Source organism: Cryptomeria japonica, chromosome 3 (assembly GCF_030272615.1).
Source record: "Cryptomeria japonica chromosome 3, Sugi_1.0, whole genome shotgun sequence".
In the NCBI taxonomy this organism is placed as follows: Eukaryota; Viridiplantae; Streptophyta; class Pinopsida; order Cupressales; family Cupressaceae; genus Cryptomeria; species Cryptomeria japonica.
The window spans coordinates 994,114,869-994,140,477 of NC_081407.1; the positions used below are offsets into that span (position 1 = coordinate 994,114,869).

The 25,609-nt window shown below is 39.8% G+C and overlaps 1 protein-coding gene across 3 annotated transcripts in view; it reads left to right on the forward strand.

Annotated features, from left to right (window-relative positions):
- LOC131045313 (adenine phosphoribosyltransferase 1) overlaps positions 1 to 25,609 on the forward strand; it is a 232,668-nt gene that overhangs the window by 86,277 nt on the left and 120,782 nt on the right. For all 3 annotated transcript variants that reach the window (XM_057978885.2, XM_057978884.2, XM_057978886.2), the window contains exon 3: positions 16,555 to 16,647. In XM_057978885.2, the coding sequence (XP_057834868.1) occupies positions 16,555 to 16,647 (93 nt within the window). The remainder of the gene's footprint in view (positions 1 to 16,554; positions 16,648 to 25,609) is intronic.

The following is a 25,609-nucleotide window of genomic DNA, read 5'->3' on the forward strand; positions in this document are numbered from 1 at the left end:
CTGATCACCAAGTGCCCAATGTGGGAAGGTGAGAGCATACGGTGTTGAGGGGATCGTTAGCTCAAATAATTGGAAACAATACAATGCTCGGGTGGCAAGCCAACCCCTTCCGCTTATCCAGCGGGAATGCAAGAAACTTGGCGGTGAACCAACCAAGAGAGACACACAAAGGTATGAATCACTCAACCGCAATATTTCAGCGGGAGGACTGAAATTACATAACAATCTCAACTCAACCGCTTATGCAGCGGGAGGACCATTACGCTCAGACATCACTCGACCACTTATGCAGTGGGAGGACTTAAATTACAATTTACTTGATAATAGGTGGCAAGCCAGCCTCTTCCATTTTTCAGCGGGGTGAGAATTACAAATCAGAATTGGTTAGTAGTACTACTACTTAACCTTACAATAATAAAGATGATATGAGAATAGAGTAATGCTGAATATCCAAATAAGAACATGAAATTCTGCTAACATCAAATCTGCAAGCTGGAATTGCAAAACCAACAGCCTAAGGAATCACTAAAATGCTCACAACTCTCTCAATACATATCCAAATCACCCAAAATCAATCCCAAACCCACACTAGACTAGCTACGATGACAACCAACCAAAGACAAGCTATCATAACTCCCTTGTTAATTTTGCACGCATCCCAATGCACTTCAAAACCCCATGCCTAGCTAAGGAATCTCGATTTTGTCTAATAAATTCAAAGTTCAACCAAAGATGCCACAAACTTACAGTGTATATCGCCAGTACTAGGAAGGATGAATGAGCCAATACCCATAACGGTCAGTCACTCCAGCAGAGAGGTATGATAAAAAATGCACTTCAGCCACAGGCAAACCAACAAGTTCCAAAATCACTCCAAACACCAAAAATGACTGAGATACACACTGAGAATATAGTAGATTACAACACACAGCTAGGTACTATGTTTCAAGTACGAAACCGGGTAGCACTAGGAAGACGCACTTCGAAGCCTCAAAGTTCTAACGCCGATCTGGCAGCATAACAATGCAAATTTTCAAGATACCAAGAATGGGAGCCCAAGGCTCTTATTTATAACCTCACATCACCAAATTCAAATGCAAATGCTTCAAATTCATCTTTCCCCATTTGCATTTAATTACATCTCACGTGGACCCCAAGGATGGCGCCATTCCACAAGTCAAACCTCACGCCAAAAAGAAAGGACCATGATTTTCACTTAGCAAACACTTGAGATGAAATAAAATAATATCTTCAATAATAATTTGACATCCCCTTCTAGACATGAAATTCGCCTAGCACTTGGGAGATAGTAGGCATTATTCCCAAAGTCAATAAATCAGTAGTAACTAATCAAATTAATTAAATATTAAACCTTAGGACAAGGAAATGATATTTAATTATGTCACTTATGACTCCAATACTGATTATTGTCAAAACCAAGATAAAGCTGAGCCAAGAAGACCACCGAACTGTTGCAGGATCAGGACCCTGTCCACTGCTAGAAATAGAAATATGCCATACTGCCACTTACTAAAAATAGTAAGTCATGAACTATTGCTCTGAAAAGCATGATCTTCGCGCCCAGTGACAGAGCATGGAGAGCTCAGTAGGACAATATCACCAAAACGGCCAACCCCTGACTTACTAAAAATAGTAAGTTCTTGCCTCATCAATGCTGGACCCTCATTCTTCATTCCACCTAGCCTACGGGTCTCATGAATAGGCTAATGGACCACTGGAAGGTCATCAACGAGAAGGGGACATTACAACTTCATCTATCTTAGGTGCTACTGATTGCAAAGCAGGGCGAAATTTTTGGAGAACATGACCATGCTTCTCTTCCATGAGGGCGGACTTTGAGAAGCCCCTGCCACAACATTAAACACCTCTAGCCTGACTTAGAAATATTTGGAAAACTTTAAAATTTAATGACTTCCTCCATTTTGGCCAGATTAACATGATATTTGAGATCCACACTCAGTTAGCCCATCCCAAGCATCATGACTCATGACCCCTAAAATATAGGAACTTAGCTTTTTGGGTCTAAACTTGAAAGTTTTCGATCGCGATTGATGCAGGTCAGTGGCACTGGTGCAAACCCTAGGTCCCCACTACGAAAAAGCAAAAAGCAGACATCCCGAGGATAGAGCGAAAAATGCCAAAAACGAAACTTCCTAAAAAATAGGAAAAAGCAAAAAAACAAACTTTCCAAAAATAGAAAGTTGTCTGAATTCCCTCAATTGCGTTCTTCGTCCTTTGGTGTTTCCGGGCACTTTGACGGTGCCTAGACTCTGTTATCACTTGGGTTTGCAAAAATTGACTTTCAATCCATAAGACTCAAACCATTCAAAATGTGACAGAATTGAACAAAACTGAAGTGGAAGGTCACGAGACACTAACAAAAACCCTAGAAAGCAGGAAAGGTGAGGGGTCCCCATTCTCAATGGGGTGATGTGTGAAAAAGGTCACAACAGTACCCGAGGGCAATTCTGTTGATGTGTTTGTTATGCACATGCGAACACAGAATAAAATACCAAGGTATCTTATCCTCTCTTGAACAAAGTTTCCCGACTGTTGAAGATCTTGCCGAAGGATCAATCGGAGTAACTCCAAGGTTCTGGTATATAGGGTCTCTATGTGTGGATAAGCTCTTGCGATATGAGGTGATTTTGCTGGAATCACAAGGGGACTTACATTCGATGACTTGAGAGTCTGATTTGCTTTGGATATCACTAGAACGTGGGTCTTTACTGATCCTTGATTTTTAAAAAAGGGAAAAGGATAAGGGTTGGAGAATGATCTAATTTTAACACTAATAATGTAGGAGCAATGGATGATCTTTGATGAAACTCTAACTAAGTCTTGCTTTGACATGCTAGGATCATCTCTACAAGGTTAGTGCGATCTTCTAAGGAAAGCTTTATGTTGTTCAGATCACCGCTACAAGCATAGACACCGTCAGGTTGATGCATATCAATGAAGAAGCGATAATTGAAGTTAAGCTTAAGGTGAATGATTTCAGTTGACTACGCAAGGCAAGTTTGCAATCAACAAATCGCTAGTAGTATGGATATACGAATTTCACCGTTGGTCATACAAATTTCTTCCATTCACCTAATAACATGAAATCAAATTTGAGAAGTATAGAGACCATGCAAATTGTTGAATCGACCCATAGAATTCACCATTTCTTCAATGAAGTTTACAAGTCTTTTGCAACAATATCTTGGCAACAATCTTTGCCTTCTCTTTCTACTCTACTCTAACTATTTCCTACTCTCTGACTATTCACCATTAGCTAACTATTAACTATTAACCTTTACAAATGAGGAGCCAGGGCTTTATATAGAGAACCCTTCACAAATGGATGGCTTTGATTGACTTAGAATCAATGGCTAGGATTACAAGATAGAAACCCTAATTAGGATTTGTTACAACAAACTTCCTTAGCCAATTAGAAAATTACATTCCTGGAGTGAAACCAATAGGAAGCAAGGGTAGGTACACTGAAGTTTGTGCCGTCCTTGATAAATGAGGTACATTGAATCTGGACATGCTGAGGTGGACCAATCCGACTAGAGGAAAAATGATTGGGATGTCACCTTGCCTAATGCTTGTGATTTGGTTGATCCTTATCTGTTTTCGATGTACTTTGATGAAAAGCGTACCCCGTCGACTCCCATATGCTTGATGAGGTTTCCTTATTGTCAAGTCTTCTTGCTCCGGTAGCATATCTCACCTTGAAGTGCTGGCAAAGCCATTCTTTGTCATCTTGTGGTTCCTTAGTGTGGCGAAACGAAGGTTTTGGAGATGGCTGGCAACTTCTTGAACACCTGTAGTCTTCCAACGCTTCAAAACACCTTGAGTCCACCTTTATGCCTTAGGAATGTCCTTGATGATGATGGACTGGAAAAGGTCGTCCTTGTCCTGGCTTGGTCTCCTCCTATCTACAAAATAAATCAAAGGATGATTAAGTACATATGACATATTCATTTCAACATAGCATTTTCCACCTTAAATCATTAATGAGAAGACATCAAAATGAAATTTCGCTCAATATCCTCTCTAGGGACAGGCCCTATAAAATTTTTGTTCTGGACCCTTTGGAAGGATCAAGAGCGAAATTTGTAATTTAGCTCAAATTTCATCATCTCTTTGCCTTGAAGTGCTCTTGACCTTTGAATTGCTCTCTCTTGAAGATATCATTGATTCGACCTCCTAAAAGACCAAAAGAGAGGATTTCGCATTGGACCTTGGCCAAGGATAGGATCTATAAGGAATTTCGCTCTGGACCCTTTGGAAGGGTCAGGATCGAAATTTGCATTTTAGGACAAAATCTTCACATTTTGTGACCACAACTTTCTCAAATGCATGTCTAAGGATGCCTTTAATCTCAAACAACACTAGGCTTGATGCGAAATTGGAGCAAAATACAGGTTTTAAGAATTTCGCTCAGGACCCTTTGGAAGGGTCAAGAGCAAATTCACATTCTATGTCAAATTCTATCATTTTTCTACTCCAAAATGCCTTCCAAGGCAAGCATACACTAGTCTTCTCTCCACCAAGGCCTGGGAATCCATCTCTTGACCTTCATCATGAGCAAATTAGGTGAAATTGAGAATTTCGCTCTGGACCCTTTGGAAGGGTCAGGAGCGAAATTCTTGACTTGCTTGTTTTCCTTCACCTAAGTCTACTCTTTTCACTTTTCATACCTGGACTTCCATTTTTGAATCCCTCTCTCAACATGGCAAAACTTGCTTGACCCTCAAAATGGCTAGAAAGGAGAATTACGCTAAGAATCATGGCCAGGGACAGGACCTATTTAGGATTTCACCCTAGACCCTTTGGAAGGGTCAGGAGCGAAATCCTTGTCCTAGCTCAAAATCTTGGCCATTGGTGGCCACAATCCATTCCAAGGCATGCCTAGGGGTCCTTCCAAGCTCAATCTACCTTGATCCACACTTAGATGGACACAAAAATGAAAGGAAAAGGTGGATTTTAGGAATTTCGCTCTGGAAGGGCCAGGAGCGAATTCACCTTCTTGAGATTATTTCATCATTTTTCCACTTCAATTCACCTCAAAAGGGCAAGGACATATCAATCTATTGCTATCCAGGCCATAAAACCAAGGATTTGACCTTCTCCAAGGGAAAAATAGGTGTTTGCAAGAATTTCGCTCTGGGCCCTTTGGAAGGGTCAGGAGCGAATTTTAAAATTTAGGCTTGATTCTTCATTCCCTTCGCCCTCATTCACTTCCTAAGGCAAAAACATGTTGATTTACTTCCAAATACGCCCAAGGGACTAAGATCTTGGTCCAAACAAGGAAGAAATGGGTGTCTTCTTGGAATTTCGCTTTCTTGGAATTTCGCTTTGGGCCCTTTGGAAGGGTCAAGAGCGAAATTTGCATTTTAGGACAAATTCTATCATGTCTCTCACTTCAATTCACCTCAAAGGTCAAGGAAACGTTGCTCCATTCTTCCCTAAGCCATAAAAACCAAAAGTTTGACTTGATTTGCAAGGGAAATAGGTGATCTTAGGAATTTCACTCTAGACCCTTTGGAAGGGTTAGGAGCGAAATCCTAGTTTTTGCTCAATTCCTTCAAATTTATTGATCACTAGCAACTCAAAGTCATTCCTAAGGACATATCCAATCCTATTTGACCCTGACCCACACTTGACTTGGCGCAAAACTGGGAGAAAAAAGCGGTTTTGTGGAATTTCGCTCTGGACCCTTTGGAAGGGTCAGGAGCGAAATTCCTACTCTAGGCTTGACTCTTCATCTCTTCAACTCAAATCTTCTCTGGAAGGCAAAAATACATCACTCTCCACCCAAGGAACAAGGTTTGTAGCCTAAGCAAGAGGGCAAATGAGGTTTATAATGAATTTCGCTTTGGACCCTTTGGAAGGGTCAGGAGCGAATTTCATCCTTTAGGAAAAATCTTCATCTTCCAATGCTTTCAACCACCTCTCAAGGCAAGAACACATCAATCCACCTTCCAACATGCCTTAGAAACCAACACTTGGCCAAAACTAGGAAGGATATGAGAGTTATGGGGATTTTCGCTCTGGACCCTTTGGAAGGGGCAGGAGAGAAATCCTCATTCTTGGTTGATTTTCCACTATATTTATCCAATTCTCTCTCAAACTTGATCAATTTCAAGGTCCTTTCATCATAATCAAGGCAATCCACCATCAAACTAGCTCTAGACAAGGCTAACCTAGGGCCTAAGGCAAAAAAGAAGGTCAAATGGAGGATTTCGCTCTGGACCCTTTGGAAGCGTCAGGAGCGAAATTCTCCTTCCAGGTTGATTTCCATCATTTCATCGCCTTAAATCTCCTCTCCAAGGCAAATATGCATCCAAGTATCCAAGTCTTCCAAACCATGCCTTAGAAGTTCCAAACTTGGTCAAGTTAAAGAGCAAAATAGAGGAAATATTTATTTCGCTCTAGATCCTTTGGAAGGGCCAGGAGCGAACTCCATGTCTTAGGTCAAAATATTCATTCTTCAATACTTTCAATCACTTCCTGAGGCAAGAACATATCAATCTACCCCCACCATGTCCAAGAAACAAGGATGTTAGCCCAAACAAGGGAGAAAATAGTGTCTAGGGAGAATTTTGCTCTGGACCCTTTGGAAGGGTTTGGAGCGAAATTCACATTTAGGCTCAAATCTTGACTTCATTTCTCACATTTCTTCATCCAAAGAAGTGTTTTGCCCTCAATAATGCCTGGGAATGAGTTAGTTATAAGTTTGGGTCAAAGTAGAATGTCTTATGGAGAATTTTTCTTTGGACCCTTTGGAAGGGTCAGGAGCGAAATTGAAATTTGCTTTGGGCTCTTTGGAAGGGTCAGGAGCGAAATTTGACATTTTGGTCTCTCCGTTAGGATTCATATATGGATGTTTGAGAGTGGTTTCGGACCTCTAGGAGTTATAATGCAAAATTTGGTTTTTGGAGGATTCTTCAATTTTCTAGACAGTCAAATTTCAGGATCAGGATGACATTCCAGACAACCAAATTTTAGGACATTTGAAGATCAGGATGACATTCCAGACTTCATCACTCACCAATTTGACCTAACTCAGATCTTCAAAGATGATATTCACTCACCAAGCTTCATTGACCTCCTGAAACTCAAACAAGACACTATTAGCAACAAGAGCAAAACTAGGCCTAAGGGAGACTTTCAAAGAAACCCTAACCTGGAGCACCTGTTGACTCCCCCTGGCTCAAGCAGAGTCTGCTATCTTAGTGATCCCTCTGGCGACACTCAAAATGCAAAGGCTAACAGACAAAACCCTAAAAACCCAAAAAGCAAACCCCAGAAAGTGAAAAAAAGTAGGGGTCGCCATTTGCAATGGGGCGATGTGTGAATACTTCACAACACAATTATCGAGGGAAGTACCCAAGGGAAGCACTTAAGGGCAAAGTACCTTCAACATCTTTGGCCCTCAATCAATGGCACTTGGCACCCTTCGGCTTCGGATGCAAAGTTCCACTCGTATAGAAAAGTAGGTCGTACACTTCCAACACTTCATAGAACAATGTTGCTTCCACTGAAGGATCCTTCATCGATAAGATTCTTGCAGATACAGGAATGAATTATCAACACAGAGTATACACCAACAACATATCTCCATATCAGGAATGATATCTCCAACGACAGACTAGGGTGGCTGCTAACCACTGAAACTACAACAGTGCCAAACTCCAACTGGAATCGCAGATACAAAGAAAATATAAAATTCACCATGCCTACAACTATGCCAAACTCGGTCTTATAAATGGGCTCCGGGAAGTTTCTCAAAGGGTTACAAATGGGCCGACACCAAAAAGTTTATAACTAACTAATTAATGGAAAGGGCCCGAAAGATATTATTAAATACGAGGCCGTACAATAAATTAGTTAAATTGACTATTTAGTTATATTGGGGACATAACAATTTATGCCTTTTCGAAAACTTACAATTAATTATTTAATAATTAAATATTTCTCACACAACTAGCTAAAAAAGTGGAAAATATAGAAATAGTCTAAAAGTGAAATCTGAAAGTGCCAATGTACTCAGGAGTTCCTCGAAGACCCAACTTACTAAAAATAGAATTTTCTTCCAAGAAGTTTTAAGTGCACAAGAAAAGTCGAAATTGCACTCGAAAAGCGTCAATGGACTACTTGTGACCTTTTTCACACATCGCCCCATTGCAAATGGGGACCCTCTCTTTTCCTGCTTTCTAGGGTTTTTTAAGTGTCCTATGGCCTTCTGCTTCAGTTTTACCAAGCCTTGCCCAGTTTTGAACAGTTCAAGTCCTAAGGATTGAAAGTTAGTTTTTGCAAATCATGTGATTCCAGAATATGAACACCACCAAAGTGCTTAGAAAGGCCAAAGGATGGTGATCGCAATTGATTTGGACAACTTTCTATTTTTAGAAAGTTTTCTTTTTTGCTTTTTCCTATTTTTAAGGAAGTTTTGTTTTTGGCATTTTTAGCCCGATCCCCGGTGTGGCTATTTTAGAAAGTTTTTCCTATTTTTTAGGGATACCTGCTTTTTGCTTTTTCGGAATGGGAATCTAGGGTTTGCACTAACACCACTGACCTGCTTCGATCGGGACCCAAAATCTCCAAGTTTTGACCTAAAAAGCCAGTTCCCTACATTTTAGGGGTCGTATTGCTTCAGATGGTTTGCCTAAGTATGGATTTCAAATTTCAAGTTAATCTAGTTAATTTTGGTTAAAATGTGAAATTTTGAAATTTTCCAAAATTTTGTCTAAGTATGGCTAATGGATAAGGTTGAGTGTCATGATAGGTGTGCAGAAAGTCCACCCAAGAAAAGGGTCCGCCATGATGAAAGGAAAGCAAAAGTTCGCCATGTGGGAGCTTCAACAAAAGTCCGCCATGCATGGTGATCCATCTAAAGTCCGCCTTAGAAGGAAGGCATGTGAAGTTAAGGAGTCATCAAACCCCGCCCTCAGGGAGACCTTCCTAAACTCCACTCTTGGGGATGTGTTCAAAACTCCGTTCTTGGAGAAGGTAGTTAAAACTCCGCCTCGGTTGAGTCATCACCAAAGTTCGCCCAAGGGAGAGCCCTCAAGAGCCCGCCATGTCTTGAAGGAGCTCCAAAGTCCGCCCTCCATGATGATTCAAAAGTCCGCCATGCAAAAGGTTAAGCCAAAAATCTGCCATGATGAAGAGGAAGACAAAACTCCGCCTAAGGTGCTAAGTATGATGTTGAAGACCCTCTAAACTCCGCCCTAGGCCTTAAAAAGGTTGTAAGAGATGTCCTCCAAAGTCCGCCCTCCATGATGACTTCAAAAGTTCACCATGTGTTGAGATAGCATCAAACTCCACCTAGCCAAAGTGAGAAGATGGAGGGGTCACTTCAAAAGTCCGTCCTCCATGTTGAAGGAGAAGCCTTCAAAAAGTCCGGCTTCGTTAGGGTAGGCCCACCAAAAGTCCGCCATGCCTTAGTAGCCCTTGGTGTTGGAGGTAAGTCCGCCTTAGCAAACAAGGAGATAGAGGAAGATAAAACTCCGCCTTGGTTGAGTCATCACCAAAGTCCGCCCAAGGGAGAGCCTGCTATGTCTTGAAGGAGCTCCAAAGTCCGCCATGTGGGAGTGGTTCCTAAGTCCGCCTTGAAGAGCAAGCTCAAAAGTCCGCCCAAGGTGCAAAGTGTGATGTCGAAGACCCTCTATAAACTCCGCCATGCCTTGAGGTCACTTCAAAAGTCCGCCATACATGTTGAAGGAGATGCCTTCGAACTCTGCCCTTGGTAACCATGTCATAGAAGTCCGCCATGTTAGAGGTATCTCAAAACTCTGCCATGCTTGGTAGAAGTCTTCCCAAACTCCGCCCCATGAAGATAGTCATGGCATCCTCCAAAGTCAGCCATAGAGGTAGGCCAAAAGTCCGCCATGCTTGTTGAAGACTTCATAAAACTCCGCCTTGTAGAGGTAGTCAAAATGTCCGCCCAACCATGATCAAGGTAAAGGAAGACCTTCCAAAGTCCGCCCTAGGAGAATGTTCAAAACTATGCCATGTGTTGAGGTAGCATGAAAGTCCGCCCAAGTTTGATAAAGAAGATGGTGGAGCCATAAAAGTCCTCCATGCATGGTAAGAAGGAGAAATGCCGCCCATGAAGAGAGCCATCAAAACTCCGCCCTATGCCTTGGAGTCAAACAAAGTCAAATAAGAGAAAATGCAAGTGATGTCATCAAATCCATGGAAGAATTCGAATTGATAACTGAATTAGAAAGTTTTTTTTTGAATAAGGAAACTTGCAGATTTGAGAAGCAATTCGAACTTAAAATCCAAAATAGAAAGTTTTCAAAAGGAATATTGGAAGATTGCCAAGGATTTCGAACTTGTAGCCAAATTAGAAACTTTTGGAAGATATTTTTTCGAACTTAGAGAGGTGACGACACTTTCCTAAAGAGTTGAGTTAAAATTGGAAACATAAGTTGGACGATTTTAAGTGTTTCTAATTGAAGATTCAACTTTATTTACAAATACTTCACTGTAACTTCATTTACACACTAAGAAGTTCGAAGTTATTAAGGAGAGCATAGTAAGGTATTTTCAGATTGGAGTTCATCTGAAGGAATTTCGACATTGCTTACTGTTGGGCAAGCTTTTTTGGCAGAAGTTTCACAGATTTTTAAGAAAAGACAACCAGTATTAGGAAGAATTGTTGAATCCTTCCTATACTTTCTGAGTATTTTTGAGAAATTTCCAGCCTTACTTCCATTTATTCAAAGGTGAAATTGAATTCATGATGCAGATTTATATATTTTGTAAGTGTTTTTTCAGAGTTTGAAGAATGATGCTTAGTGGATTTATTCTTATTTTTGGGAAGAAAATCATTTTTTTGACTAAGTATAAGGAAGTTTTTGAAGTTATAACACTTGGTGTTGATTTACGATCACAACCATCCTTGAGATTGAAGGGTTTTCAAATGAAATTTCAGTTTTTATGGCTAAGTATGAGAATAAAATGAAATTTCCAACATTTAGCCATTTCGCAAACCCCGTTATTTTATTGAAATTACGAATTAATTCCTAACTTAAAATTTCATTGTCTGTTTGCAGATCCTAGGCACTATGAAATTTCAAGTGGATAAAGATGCTCCTCCGGAGTCAAGGATGACTTTGAAATGGAAAAATGTTAGCGACACCAACCTCAGACACATCAATCTGAGGGAATTTAAGAAGTGGATGTTTGGTCTGGACAACCTTGTGCCTACCACCATCGTGCGAAAGATGATGAAGAGTGGCATCATGCATGTAGCTGGCTTCCTCCCCACCATGCAATGCAATGAGTTAGTAGTTGAATGCGCTAAGCATTACAACCCCACTAGTAAAGATATTGTTGCACTTGATAGAAGGGTGCTGGCGAACATCGATGATGAGGCTATCACAGAGGCCTTTCGGATCCCAGAGTATGACAACACGGTGTATGTAACGAAGGACGAAGCTGATAGCATGTATCAGAACCACTTGGAGGAATAGGATGCCATAGTCAACCATTTCTAGCTGGACAAGCCAAGGAAGGGCGCCTCCAAACTTCAAAGGAAGAGCTTGGTGAGAGCATACTTCAAGGAGGACATTGGGGACATGATCGTTCTACTCAACAGAATAATGGGAAATCCTCAAGGTGCCCTATTTGAGCCCTGGATGTATTATTTCATTAATGAAATAATGAATGGAGTAAAGATGATAGATTGGGCCCGGATGATTAGTGACAACCTGGACAGCCAGCTGAGGAACCTAGAGGCGAATAGGACCTTCTTCATCAGTTCGTACCTATTTTATTCCTTGGCCAAAACCTAAAGATATAGAGGACTCACTTGTAGAGGAGAAGTAGGGAACAAAGAGCACCAGTTCCCAGTCTATGATTGCTATCCCCAGCTCCACATGGAAGAAAAATTCCATTTTAAAAGAGTGAATGATACCTTCCTCATGCACGTCACGCGGACATTACAAGGTGGACTGCACCACGGACTCTCTCAAGAGTCTATGGACTTCATCAGTCGATTAGGGTATTGGTATATCCAATATCCAAAGTTCACTTACCTTAGAATTCAGGGATTCTCTGGGCCTCCATACAAGTTTCCAGCTTATCCTACCGACCGAGTTGTGTTGCTCGAGGCTGTAAGGCAATTGGAGGAATATATGGTGATTCAAAGGGATAAACAAACGAAGGCAGGAACTTCCTCTCTTACAATTGGTAATGGGCTGGAGACATGTCCATCGTCACAAGCTGTTGCGACTGCTGAGAAGGAGCTGGCCTGGTATCCCTCTTATCAGCACACGGCAAAAAGGAATTTCAATCCATTCCTCTGAATAAAGAAGGTCGAAGGAAGGACATTTGAGCACAAGCTTGATCTAGAAGATTATTGTGCTAACGCAGCCGATAGTTTCGAAGTCAGGAAGAGATTTTGGTCGAGAATTCCTTTGAGCATGGTAAGAGCGACAAAGATATTCAGAGTAGCTGACCAAGTAGAGGATAGCCTTAAGCTTCAGCAGTTGGGCTTTGAAAAAATGAGGAATGAACCATTGGTTTTGATAGATTGGATGGAGGGAGAAAAGTCAGATCTAGCCGACCTCATGAGGACAATGGTTGAGTATTCCAAGTGGTGGACATTTGAAAGGACAAAGCAATTAAAGTCCAAAGGTGTGACCTTGACCTACGAATTGATGGGAGTGGATGACTCTTTGCCCTCCAATCCTTGTACCTCTGCAGGTAATGCCCGGAATCCAGAAACTGTTGGGTCTCGGAAGAGGAAGGAGTTAGTTGGGAGCTCCGTAAAGGTCATAGGAAATAAGATCATAGGGGAAAGAAGGGAGTCCAGCGAAGGCCAGTCCATCGTAAGTGTTGCTTCTATCGTGCCTGATCAGAATGCAGTTTAGGAACAGAAGATGAACATATGCATGGTTAATGATGAAGAGAGAGTGCCTTCTCCTTCGGTTGAGGAAGTAATGAAGGAAGTTGTCCGAAGTCCAGACAGAGAGCAGATTGAAACGCCTACATCTCCCATAGTATTCTTCAATGGCATAGCTGCAAACCTAGGAGGGATAGATGATGGATTTGACCAGAATACTGTAGAGCAATCAACTATCTTGGATTGGCTAAGGGAAAGAATAAAGGCTAAGGTCCCCAAGGAGGCTTGTTCCGAAGAAATCACAGCAACATTTATGGAGAAGGTGAATGAGCCAATTATAGCTAAACCACCCAAGTCCGCCAAAAAGTTTTCTTTGATTCAGCGAGACAATGCAAGATTCAGGACGGTCTAGATAGCACTGCCTAGAGAAGGAAAAATTAGGGACAATGTCGCCATAGAAGATTACAAGATCACGACCATAGAGCTGGGTAAGCCCACCCAGGACCAAGATCACCACCACAGAGCTGGGTAAGCCCACCCAGGACCAAGATGTCTAGTATTTCGATGACTCTTGTAACGCTTTGAAGACAAGTTTGGCCCATGAGAAAGAAAAGAGGAAGAAGGTTGAAGAAGAAAACCAGCAGTGGAGAAAGTATGTTCTCCACCTTACCAGACCACTTAACCATGAGATCTCGTTTACCCCTCCATAGTCTCTTCAGCAGGAATCAATGATGGATTATGAGGATATGAAGGGTTCGTTCACACAAGCCAAGGAGTGGATTTTAGATGCTTCAGCACGCGCGAACATACTGGTAGAAAATGTAGTGTCAGCACATGAGTTGGCCTCTTCACTGATCAATTATATCCAGGATCTAGCTACCAACTGGGAGGATGTGGAGGAAATTCAGGATGAAATACTCCCGCATCTGAAGGTTATCCGAGGCTTGTCGAGAAGAAGCCTAGTGGATGCAGGTATCATACAGGCCGGAGATAGGTACGACTTCAGCACATGGTACTATGCCTTGGTCACCCGGATTGAAGTTTTGAATAAATCCGAGACCAAGCGCTTTGAGACAAAGGAAAGTGTGAGGGAGATCCTGAGCAAGGTATTTCATGTAGCATCTAAGATCTGGAAGAAAGAAAGTATAAGGGAGAAGCATTTACAGGCAGAAAGCCTGAGAGCTAGGATTCAGTCAAGCTTCTTCAAGGATTCAGGGATGATTGACAAAGGCGATCTCTCAAAGATTGCAAACTTTCTCTTCATCGATGAAAATTTTCTTGCCCAAGCGGTTGAGTGGGAAAGCATCCTCGCCACATGTATTGATGATGTGGACATCATTGACTTCCAGATTGGCAGTTTGCCAAGTGTCACCATGGAGGAGGTCAAGCTTATTGTGTCCAGGTACATCGAATCTATGAAAGAGGAAAGTGGACACTCACCTCAGTGAGATTAGCAACTGTACCACATGTCACTTTCTTATTCATTCAAGCTGATAGTGTTTTGGGAAACCCTATTTAGGGTTTATAGCTTTCAATCTTGGCCCTTGATCACTGTTTGATCTCGGCCGTTCATTTATTTTTGAGAAACTATATAAGGCTATCTCCTCTCATTTGGAGAGTGTGAGGTTTTTGATGTATTGTTGTGTAAGGTCATTTCCAGATAATATATTGCATGTGCGCTTGCTTTGTAATCCCTATTGTTTGAATGATTTGCATGGTTTCAATTTGCTCAACACTTAGTTAAAATTAATCTAGATTTGCTTTCATTGCTGTTAATTTGAATGAAGGATTTTGGTAAGTGTCAATCAATGGTGTATCTCCGCTCATACTTTTGGTGAATGGATGATTCCATCTCACTGTGCAAAGTTAGTTTGAGCCCATCCTCCGTGCATCCCAATGTATTAATCATAAGCACAATATTGCACCGACTTTGTGTAGTTGTCCCTAGTGTGGCGAAGCAAGGTTTGGTTTCTCGAGAGCACCCAATTGACACCGTCTCTGGAGTTCGTAGGATTAGATTAGCCTTCTTAACCCTATCTCTTTTCCCTTTTTATGAAAATCTAAACCTAGAAAATCCAAAAAAAAAAGAAAGAGCCCAAAATTGCTAAATCCATTTAAGTCCAGCAGTTCATAGACATTTGTTAACGTAAGTCCCCCTTGAGATTTTCAGCATACACTACCCAAGAAGCTATTTCACTATAGTCACTTGTTCGCACATATAGACCTTGGAATCAGTAGTGATTTTTCAGGAGAGGATAGAATGCCTTCGGGTATCCTATCCTAATGTTTGGTAGATGATGAAACAGACACCAACAAGACTCAACATGATCTCGAAAACTTAATGTGAATAACCGTATTCCAACCCAATAAAGATCTCTCCCTCCAAGAAAGCTAGAGCTAACACAAATGTAGAATGACCAAAAAAGGGGACATTACATTTGGCTTTAGAGATGAAAGATTTCTTCCTAGTCAAATCTATGGTGGACTCACATAGGATTTACAGTTGTGCTTTAATGAAGGAACACAATATTTATTTGTAGTTTTCAACTTTAGTTTTCCAAGTACAAATTTATTCAGTATTGTAGGCAAATAACAAATTTGTTGTTGTGGTGTGTGCCAAGGTGAAAGACCAGGAAATACCAATGCAATATATGTGTAAAGATTGAATAAAATAAAATAAATTATATTTATATCATTTGGAAACAAACATTCTTACCATTTCCTTAGCTCAAGGTCATACAAATATGGGAGGGTCGATAGAAGTTATTGGAAGGCCTAAAGCCCTTATTTATTCCCTGTGCAGCTTTGTTAGGGCCCACGAAACCTCTCACAGCTGCCTATTAAAGAATCACGACACATTTTGGAGGTTGTCCTACCATTACATGTGTCGTATTTTCTTATGTGAGGTCATACATCCATAAAGTGAGGCAAGAACACTTTTTGATTGGTGTTTTGACTCTTCTAATGCCAAGTCAGCATATTGAGATTAATATAAGTAGAATTTTATTGAAGAAAACTCTCCTGTTGTAAATTTCTAAAAATAGCTTTGTAACAGCAACAAGTTGAATTGTTAAAATATTTCTGTGAATTCGTTTTTGCATTAATATGATATAAATGAAGTATTATCTATATTAGGAAATTAGAGCTTCAATGTATGTTCATTCCTTCAAATAAATTGAAAACACAACTCATTTGGATTGAATATGAACTGTTTGACGAGATGTGTGCACCATAAATTGTAAAAATATATTGCAAAATTTTGGTGTAAAACTATTGGCCAGCTTATTACTAGTACCTTCTTCCTCCTCTTTGCACAGGAGATTGAAGTAAATAGTAGTTGGCTTCATAAGAGAGTCAAGTTTTATAGACTACCAATGTTTCAGATACAATTTAGAAAATTTGTAAGCCAATGTTGTTGCTAAGAAGAGCACAAAATTCCCGCTTTGCCTTTAGATAAATCTAGTACTTGAGATAGAATCATCCATTTCAATTTCTGCTTCTCCTCCTAGAATTCCATATCATTCCCCTTAAAGCAAGCTCAATTATCAATGTCTTCAAAGAATAATTATATAGGGAAAAAGTATTGGTGTTTTATCTTGTCAGTCTTCTTTTTTTAATTTTTTGGCTGCTTTTAACATCATTAATGATATAAACATAATGCTTTTTGTAAATATTTGCAGGAATTGAAGCTAGAGGATTTATATTTGGCCCACCTATTGCGTTGGCTATTGGAGCCAAATTTGTGCCTATGAGAAAATCAAATAGGTTGCCAGGTAATTCTAATTCTTTTTTTTTTAATGCCAAAACAGGGAACTGTTGTAATTGCTATTTCTTTTATATGGTTCAATCATTTCTTCACTTTCATGCAGGATTTATCATCATATTAAATCTATAAAATGTACTATGGGGATGTGTTCACTAATCAATGCTCTAGGAAGTTGTCACTGTAGCATTCATGCATCTTAAAATGTGCTTTTGGAAATTAAAGTTTCATCAAATATTTGGTTTATATACTATGTTTGATGGATGATTTGGTTTAATTGCTTTGGACTGAATATAGAACTTAAAAAGAGATTACACCTTCTGTAATATCCCCCTTAATTTTTCCCAATTTTTTTTCCACAATTACATTCAACACAACACTTGTTATGGTTAGCAAATGAAAACCAAATGCTGCTGAAAGTAACCCTCCACTTTTTGATCACCAAGAGCCCAATCTGGGAGGGTGAGAGCATACAGTGTCGAGGGGATCATTAGATGCCAATAACTGAAAATGATTACAATCTCCGAGTGGCAAGCCAGCCCCTTCCGCTAATACAACGGGATAATGAAAACAATGCAATCAGTTGGCGGTAAACTAGCCAAGGACAAGCTAAAGAATGGAATAATGCAATCACTCAACCGCTTGTTCAACGGGAGGACTAGAAATGGAATTACAATCAACTCTACCACTTATGTAGCAGGAGGATAGTATTACAATATTCAAAATAGGCGACAAAGCCAGCCTCTTCCACTTATGGAGTGGGACTAAGAGCAATAATCCAATTAGAGAGCTGTTAGTACTACTAACCAGCTTTACAATGCAGAATATGGATTACAATTTAAGAGAAATTACTATTCCAAAGTGTGTAGGGGAAAAAGCGAGACTAGGCTAACATGTCCTAATCCTACCTTTTGACACACATTGTGGAATACGAAAGAGCCTAGAGGTATCACACAATTGGCTACTTATTTTTGTGGAAGAGAGAGCCATGGGCTACCTATTAGGATTTCTATTCCTTTGTTGTAATTGAAAGATAAAATGATACAAGTTCAATTCCTAATCCCAAAGTGCAAGTATGAACTAATAACAAGATTGCAGAATTAAGGTTAAACAATGGAAAGCTGTAAACACAAGGACAAGACAAGAATGCAAATGCGTACCCGGAGTTAAAATCTGAGTGAAAATGTTCAGGACGGGGGCGCGGGCGCCACTGTCCTAATTCTGCTCCTGAAACTACTGTTCTGCAACCTGAAAAGCTGTTTGAAACTTGCTGTCTGACAGAAAGACCAAGGCGCCCAGCGCCCCTGTCCCAGGGACCAGGGCGCCCCACGCCCCTGTCCTGGTCTTCTGGGTTGGAATTTGGTGTGAAGTTCTGTCTCGGTCTGCTTTTGTCGGATCTGCAATTTGCGGCGTCCTTCGAATTTGGAAATCTACACTTATATCTGAAAAGGGTTGTAGGCGGCTATATAGGGTTTTGCCTTAGTCAAACCCCCGCTTTGGTGGTTTCCACCTCCACGAATAGCCAAGTTGTATTGTAAAAGAAGTGTGTGCAGACCTTGTGTGTGTGCAAGATCTTAAAATGCAAGTAAGCAAACTAGAGCAACCTAGAAAGTAAACCCTAATTGCTTGTACATGATAATGTAAGTGCTCCAAATCAAGATGCAAAGTGATCTAAAGCATGAATACAAATGATATGATGAAGCTTATGCAAAGACATGAAAACAACATGAAATCATACCCAACCCCAAGGGAGAGGTACAAGCCAATCTTCAGTCGGTGATCCCTTATTGTTCTTCAATGCTTTCAAAGCCCTAAATGGATGAATGAAATTGATGGATGCTTGATGGATGGATGTTGAATGTTGTTGAAGTCTTCAAAGATCTGCTCTTTCGCTGCATAGAAGGTCTTTGAAACCAAAATTTCGATCTTTTCAAATGAAGAAAGAGAGCTCTTATATATGAAACCCTAGGTCTTAATTTCAACTTTTGGCTGACCTAGAGATTGAATCTCCCGCCAATTTTTTGGGGTTAAGCTTTATTTTATGATTGGATTGCGCTCCTGAAATTTCGGGAAAAATGTCCGGGACCGTGTGCACGCCGGGCGCCATGGTCCCGACAACTTTTCACCAAATTTTCAGGGCCGTCAGATATGATGATTTTAGAGCGAATCCCGAAGTTACAGGTGATTTCGAGATGTTTTGACCCCCGAAATCAAGCCCCCAAGTTCAAAATAGGACCTAATTAGGGTTTTTGATTAAATGATGTATTAGAGGAATAAAATGAAAGGGGCACACTTTAATGAAAAGGGCCCAACTTTATGATATGGGAGATGATAAAATAGAACCCTAGACCTAATTAATTTAATTAATTAAGTGCTAAAGGGGAAATGCAATGCAAAATGCAAAATGCGCCAAGGCGGGTGCTAAACTAGATGTGAAATTGTACCACCCTAGCAAGTGCGTACAATTTATGACGCTACACAAAGATAGCCGGCAAGGCCAGTCGCCAACCTCTTCCACTTAAGCAGTGGGACAAGAAAGAACAATAGAAACTGTTGTTAGTACTACTACCAACATTACAATATGAATCATAACATATAAGAGTGATGAACCAAGTGCAATAACATAACCAACAGTTGCAAATGAAACCAAGTCCTTTCTCTTCACCCCAATGAACTCACACACCTCAAACCAACTCCAAACACCAAAATTTTTAATTCTGACATACTCCCAGCAAGCTGAAAACACATAGTCCAGCAACACCAAATCCCACTAAAACACTCACAACTCACCCAATTCTTAACCAAATGACACGAAATTGAAAGCAAATGATCACTAGGAGGTAGGTGATCATTTCTAGGGCAACAAAACATGGCAAACCGACCCCAATAATTTATGCACACATTCCAAAGCGCTCAGCCACATGGTACGGCCACCTAAGGTACGATTTTGCAAAAATAAAATCCAAAACACCTTTTTAAACTCTAGAAACTTCTAAAATGAATCATCAAAACTATAAAGAAAGATAGATGAAATACCTAGAACGAGGAGAATGACACACTGAGACCTGCGACCCAAAATCCACTTCAGCACACTCTGCAACTAGCAACAAGAACACACTACAACACTCCCAAAAATCAGAAATCTAATATATAAATCTGCAACATTATCTTCAATCCACTCCTCTGAATGAAGAGCAGTCTCTGGCTCGACTAGTTGTTGTATTGCAAGCAAGAAATCAAGCTATGGCTAGGAGGTAAGCGTTCCCTGAAGCTTTCACTCTGCATTTCGGCAGCATTTCATTATAAAAATTCTTGGATACCAAAAACAAGAGCCCAACACTCTTATTTATAGACTTTGTGTCTCCAAATTCAAATTTGCATTCCCTCCAAATGAACGCCAAACCCAAATGCACATTCACTTCACATTATTTTGAAATTACATTTCATTTCTACTTTCTCCAAATCGACCTTCTCATAGGAGCAAATATACTTTATAAAAATGACAACAAAACCATAATGTGGCATCCAAGGTAGATAAGTGAAATATATTATAAAATTAACTTATTTCTCCATAAGGCGTCCATCTTGCCTTATTAATATTTCATTTTATAAAGTATTTTCCTCAACAATAAATCGTCCAATATATAATTAAGGAAATGACTTAGATATCAATATAACTTAAGCAATCCCTTTAAAATAAATCGTCCAACCTTTGTATTAAGTTATAATTTAATTTAAAACATCATTTTTCATCAAGTACTGAACCTGCCAAAACAAGCTCAAAGGATATGGGAAAACAAGCTGGGAGAGTTGCCCTGCCAGAAATAGTCATTGAATTGAGTTGAAGAACCCTTGCCAAGAATAGCACCAAAAAATGCTTTGAAGACCAACTGCTCAAACTGACTTGTCGGAAATAGCCATTTGAACAGGCCTGTTGACATCCTGCTAAAAATAGTACTTACTAAAAATAGCATACTACTAAAAATAGTAAGTGTTTCCAAATTGATTTTAACCACATTCTGAGCAGTCGTCGCACTTACTAAAATTAGTAAGTCCGGAAAAAGTCACCCGATGCAGATGCATGTCGAACCATTTTGAAGCTCTGAAAACCCAGAAGGAATCTAGAATCCAAACTGTCAAACTCCCACATACACCCTTGAAAACACCAAAGAATCCTCCTAGAAAATAGGAAACCCTAATTTCTGCTCCCGACTAGCCTACGGGCCTCCGAAATAGGCTAACGGCCAACTGAACTAGTCACTGCGGAGAAGGGGACATTACACCTTCTCTGAGTACAAAAGAAACGATATCAGATCAAGAAATAATTGACACATAATTGTGTTTTCACCCTTTTCGATGTGGACTTATTAAGTGGGAATCATATTGAAGGAGAAAGAAGACAACTGCTAAATGGATCAGGTTGCAATTGATCTCCGTGACTTGCAGATCGTTGGAGATGTTGCTTTGGGCCTTGGCCTGTATTCCGGAGGTCTGCGCATCGTTTTATGTTTTTGTGTTTGTTCTTAGTGATTTGAGCCGACAGGTTACCGTTGCACGTTTCATGAACCGGTTGGTCTTTGGGCCGACTTGATTGAGTTGTAATTATTTACGGACGGTATAAATGGAAGCTGGTGAATCATTTGAGGATATAGAAGTTAGAAGAAAAAAGACAAAGTTTAGAGATCAAGCGAAGATGTAGATCCGGCAAGGTTCTTATCCGGTAGGACTGAAGCCAAAAGGCTGAGGTCCGGATTAGGGTAGAATCGGCAGATTGTTTACGGAGGCCGATTTGATATGAGGATGCTCTGCGGATCTTGTAATTGTGTTGTAAGCGTTATTTGTATCCTAGACTGCGATCCAGCATGTGGCATGTGTAATTATTCAAACTGTTATAAGAATTATTCAAAATGTTTACCAGTTATGTGTTATGTTATGTTACCGGTTGTTCTTTCTATTGTTTCTTGCATCTTGTTACCGGTTATCGACATGTTTTGCATGATTTATTTGTTAAGTTGCAAGGTTGGGTTGTCCTTCATTGGATCTCCCTGCCTTGATTGCGTCAAATGGTATCAGAGCTGGTTTGTGAACCTGTTGTTGGAGGAAGACTCGGTTATGCAATGGTTGGTTGGAGAGGAAGTTGAAGCAACTTGTGGACTTGTTCAGATCACCGAATGTGAGGTAGAACAAGGTTTGTAGGTAGACCGCTGATCCTAGAGCTTGAGCTTGAGGCAGTTAGTGGGTGGAGACTTGAATAGATCGCCGATTGAGGCAGGTTGCAGAGTGGACTGGTAGATCGCCAAGGAGAGGCAACCGGAAGCTGTAGTCAGATCGTCAAACCCCTGAGGCAATTGCAAGTACCTATTGACAGATTGCCGAACCAAATCAAGTGATGGGACTCACTTTTCAATTAATCCCGAGAGTCTGATACAGGAGCACTGGTCTAGTTCTTACAGGTTGAGCAGTTTTTCAGTGGAGTTGCTTGAGATTGTGGCATTTCTTCATGTTTGAGTGTTTAGAGTTGTGGTTTTGGGTTTATTTCCTTGTGTTCATATCATGTTCGAATTTCATAGCATTTGGCTCTATTTCTGGTGAGATGTGGATTCCAGTTTTGGCCTAGATGATATGTTCTTACCGGTTAGTTTGGCAATGTGTTGAGCGAAGTTGGATTGGGTTGCGGTTGATCTCCGTGACTTGCGGATCATTGGAGATGTTGCTTTGGGCCTTGGCCGGTATTCCCGGAGGTCCACACATCGTTTTATGTATTTGTGTTTGTTCTTAGTGATTTGAGCCGACAGGTTACTGTTGCACATTTCATGAATTGGTTGGTCTTTGGGCCGACTTGATTGAGTTGTAATTATTTAGGGACCGTATAAATAGAAGCTGGTGAATCATTTGAGAATATAGAAGTTAGCAGAAAAAAGACAGAGTTTAGAGATCAAGTGAAGATGTAGATCCGGCGAGATTCTTATCCGGTAGGACTGAGGCCAGAAGGCTGAGGTCCGAATTAGGGTAGAACCGACAGAATGGTTCTGGAGGCCGATTTGATATGAGGGTGCTCTGTGGATCTTGTAATTGTGTTGTAAGCGTTATTTGTATTGTGGACTACGATCCAGCATGTGGCATGTGTAATTATTCAAACTGTTTACCGGTTATGTGTTCTATTATGTTACCGGTTGTTCTAACTGTTGTTTCTGGCATCTTGTTACCGGATATCGACATGTTTTGCATGATTTATGTGTTAAGTTGCAATGTTGGTCTGACCTTCATTGGATCTCCCTGCCTTGACTGCGTCAGTATGATGAAAATTTTAAGATAAAAACTTTGTTTTAGATCGTATGTGAATGAAATCCTAATAAATGATATTAATGACTATGGAGGAGAATAGAAGTCTAATATGGTGCGGACTCTAACGGATCCGGGAAGAAGTCAGGAGGCTTCCCACCATTCAGAGAATTTAAATGACAAGCTTGACCTAATTCTTCAAAGGTTGAACCAAGCAACTAATAGGATCGAAACCTTGGAACATAGGTTACAAGGGCAAGGTCAATCTGATAGGGGAACACACCAAGATCAGGAAGAAGAGTCTAGGCACGATCAAAGTCATCACTCTAAGCACTCACATCTGAGGGAGCATCAAGATAGTTATCACGATGAAGAAGGCCATATGGAAGATCAATTAGCACGATAGTTGGTCAGGGACATTAAGAAAGTCACTCTACCCAAGTTTGATGGGTTAGTTAGCGAAGATGCAACAGAAGCATGGCTCTCCATACAAATTGGGTGGAGTGACTTTTTTAATGTCCCTAGCTAACTCTTGTGCCAATTGATCTTTCATATGGCCCTCTTCATTGTGATAATTATCCTGATGTGAGTGCTCAGAGCGATGACTCTGATCGTGCCTAGACTCTTCTTATTGATCCTAGTGTGTTCCCATATCTGATTGAACCTACCCTTCTAACCTATGTTCCAAGGTCCCGATCCTATTAGTTACTTGGTTCAATCTTTGTAGAATTAGGTCAAGCTTGTCATTTAAATTCTCTGAATGGTGGGAAGCCTCCTTACTTCCCCCTGGATTTGTTCGAGTTTGCACCATATTAGACTTATATTCTCTTGAATAGTCATTAATACCATTTATTAGGATTTCATTCGCATATGATCTAAAACAAAAAAAAATTATCTTAAGATTTTTCATCATACACAAAAGAATAACTCAAAAGAAAGATCTTTTCTTTATTATATTTCAATTTTGGAAGTTTTACATCCTTATTTCATTATTTGGACAACATTGTGACTACACATCATGACTGAGAGGGGTATATTCCTCAGAGTCATCGGAACTAATTACTAGCACTTAAGGGGGTGGCTGCACACACTGATGTTCCCTTGGACCAACTGGTCTAATTGGTGATTTAGTGCAACTTCCCTCACTTGGAACATATCTATTTAGGGGTGGCTCTACAGGGGGGGTGCTGAATATGGCTCTAAGAGTTTCTGTAATGTCCCCTATCAGTCTAGGTCCGGAAATAGGGACAATCACTTCAATTCTTCACACTTGCACTATCTAATCTTTGCAATTGAATTATGGCTCAACTTCAGACAATATCACTTGCTATTTCTGTTATGTACAATAATCTATATGCTAAAGGTGAATTTGTATGATATGCGATAGTTCTTGCTAAGTTCGATATAGCAATATGGTTATGTGACTGACTGTTTGCAAATTGCTTTATCTGATTTGACAGTCTGAAATATGCAATGACCCGTAAAACAATAACTCCTGTAGTGATCCAATTACTGACAATCACTGGTGCTGTATCTAATGTAGACCTATGTGCTTGTAATCAGTAAGAGACAAATAGGCAGATGCTCAAAGAACAGATCCAAATATATGGATAAGAGTTAACAAGTTTCCAATTCCCTCCTTAGATTTGTTTCTGCCTTCTGTTCTTTCTTTATGCCTCTACTATTACCTCTATCCTCTATATAAACATATTCTTCCTACTATTATTAACTTAAAGGATCTTTCTGATTTATATTCTAATATTGTTAATTATCTGATCAAGCATTATATATATATATATAAAGTAAGACTGTTATTCATATTGCAGTCTATATTAATATAACTATTAAATTCTACATAAGAACATTATCAGGCTTCTTATATTAAGCACATTCACATGCATACCACCTAGAACAAGGATGTTACTACCTATAACTTATGATGACTGCCAGAATATATATATTTCTCTTTTATTGTATATTGGCTCCTCGATGATGTTCGAATTTCTACATGTCTTAAGGTTTCTTCCCCAGATACATGACTATTATTATTATTACTGTTTGGTATGATATTTTAATTCTACCATATCGAATGCCTATATTACTCAATGCTTAGAGTTGGCATCACATACCTGGCCTGGCTCCTTGCGGAGATATTTCCCTGATCGCTTTACCTTTATCCGTGATGGCTAGAGTGCTGATATGTATACCCGTGGACACAGGTGGCTTTCGTGCTGGCTAAATATATTCTCCGCTACCCCTTTCTCTTTTTGTATGCCTTACTCGATGCCAAAAGGAAGAGTCACCTACCATGTGAAAGGAGGTGACCATGTGGTCCTCAAAGGATGGGGCCCCCACTAAACATTTCATATCAAATAAATATTAATTAATGGATAATATTACTCATTAATAAATATAATTAATATTAATTATTTAATAATAATATTTATTAATAAATATAATTAATATTAATTAATTGATAATAATACTTATTAATAAATATAATTAAATAATTAGTTTTTTTATTGTTAAATTTATTTCATATTCAAATAATTATTAAGTTATTTATTAATTAATAATTTAATAGTACTATAACTGCTATACTTATATTATAGGACAGCATTGACCGGCTCATTCATATCAATGAACTCATAATTAAATAATTAAGATATAAATTATTTCACAATATGGTG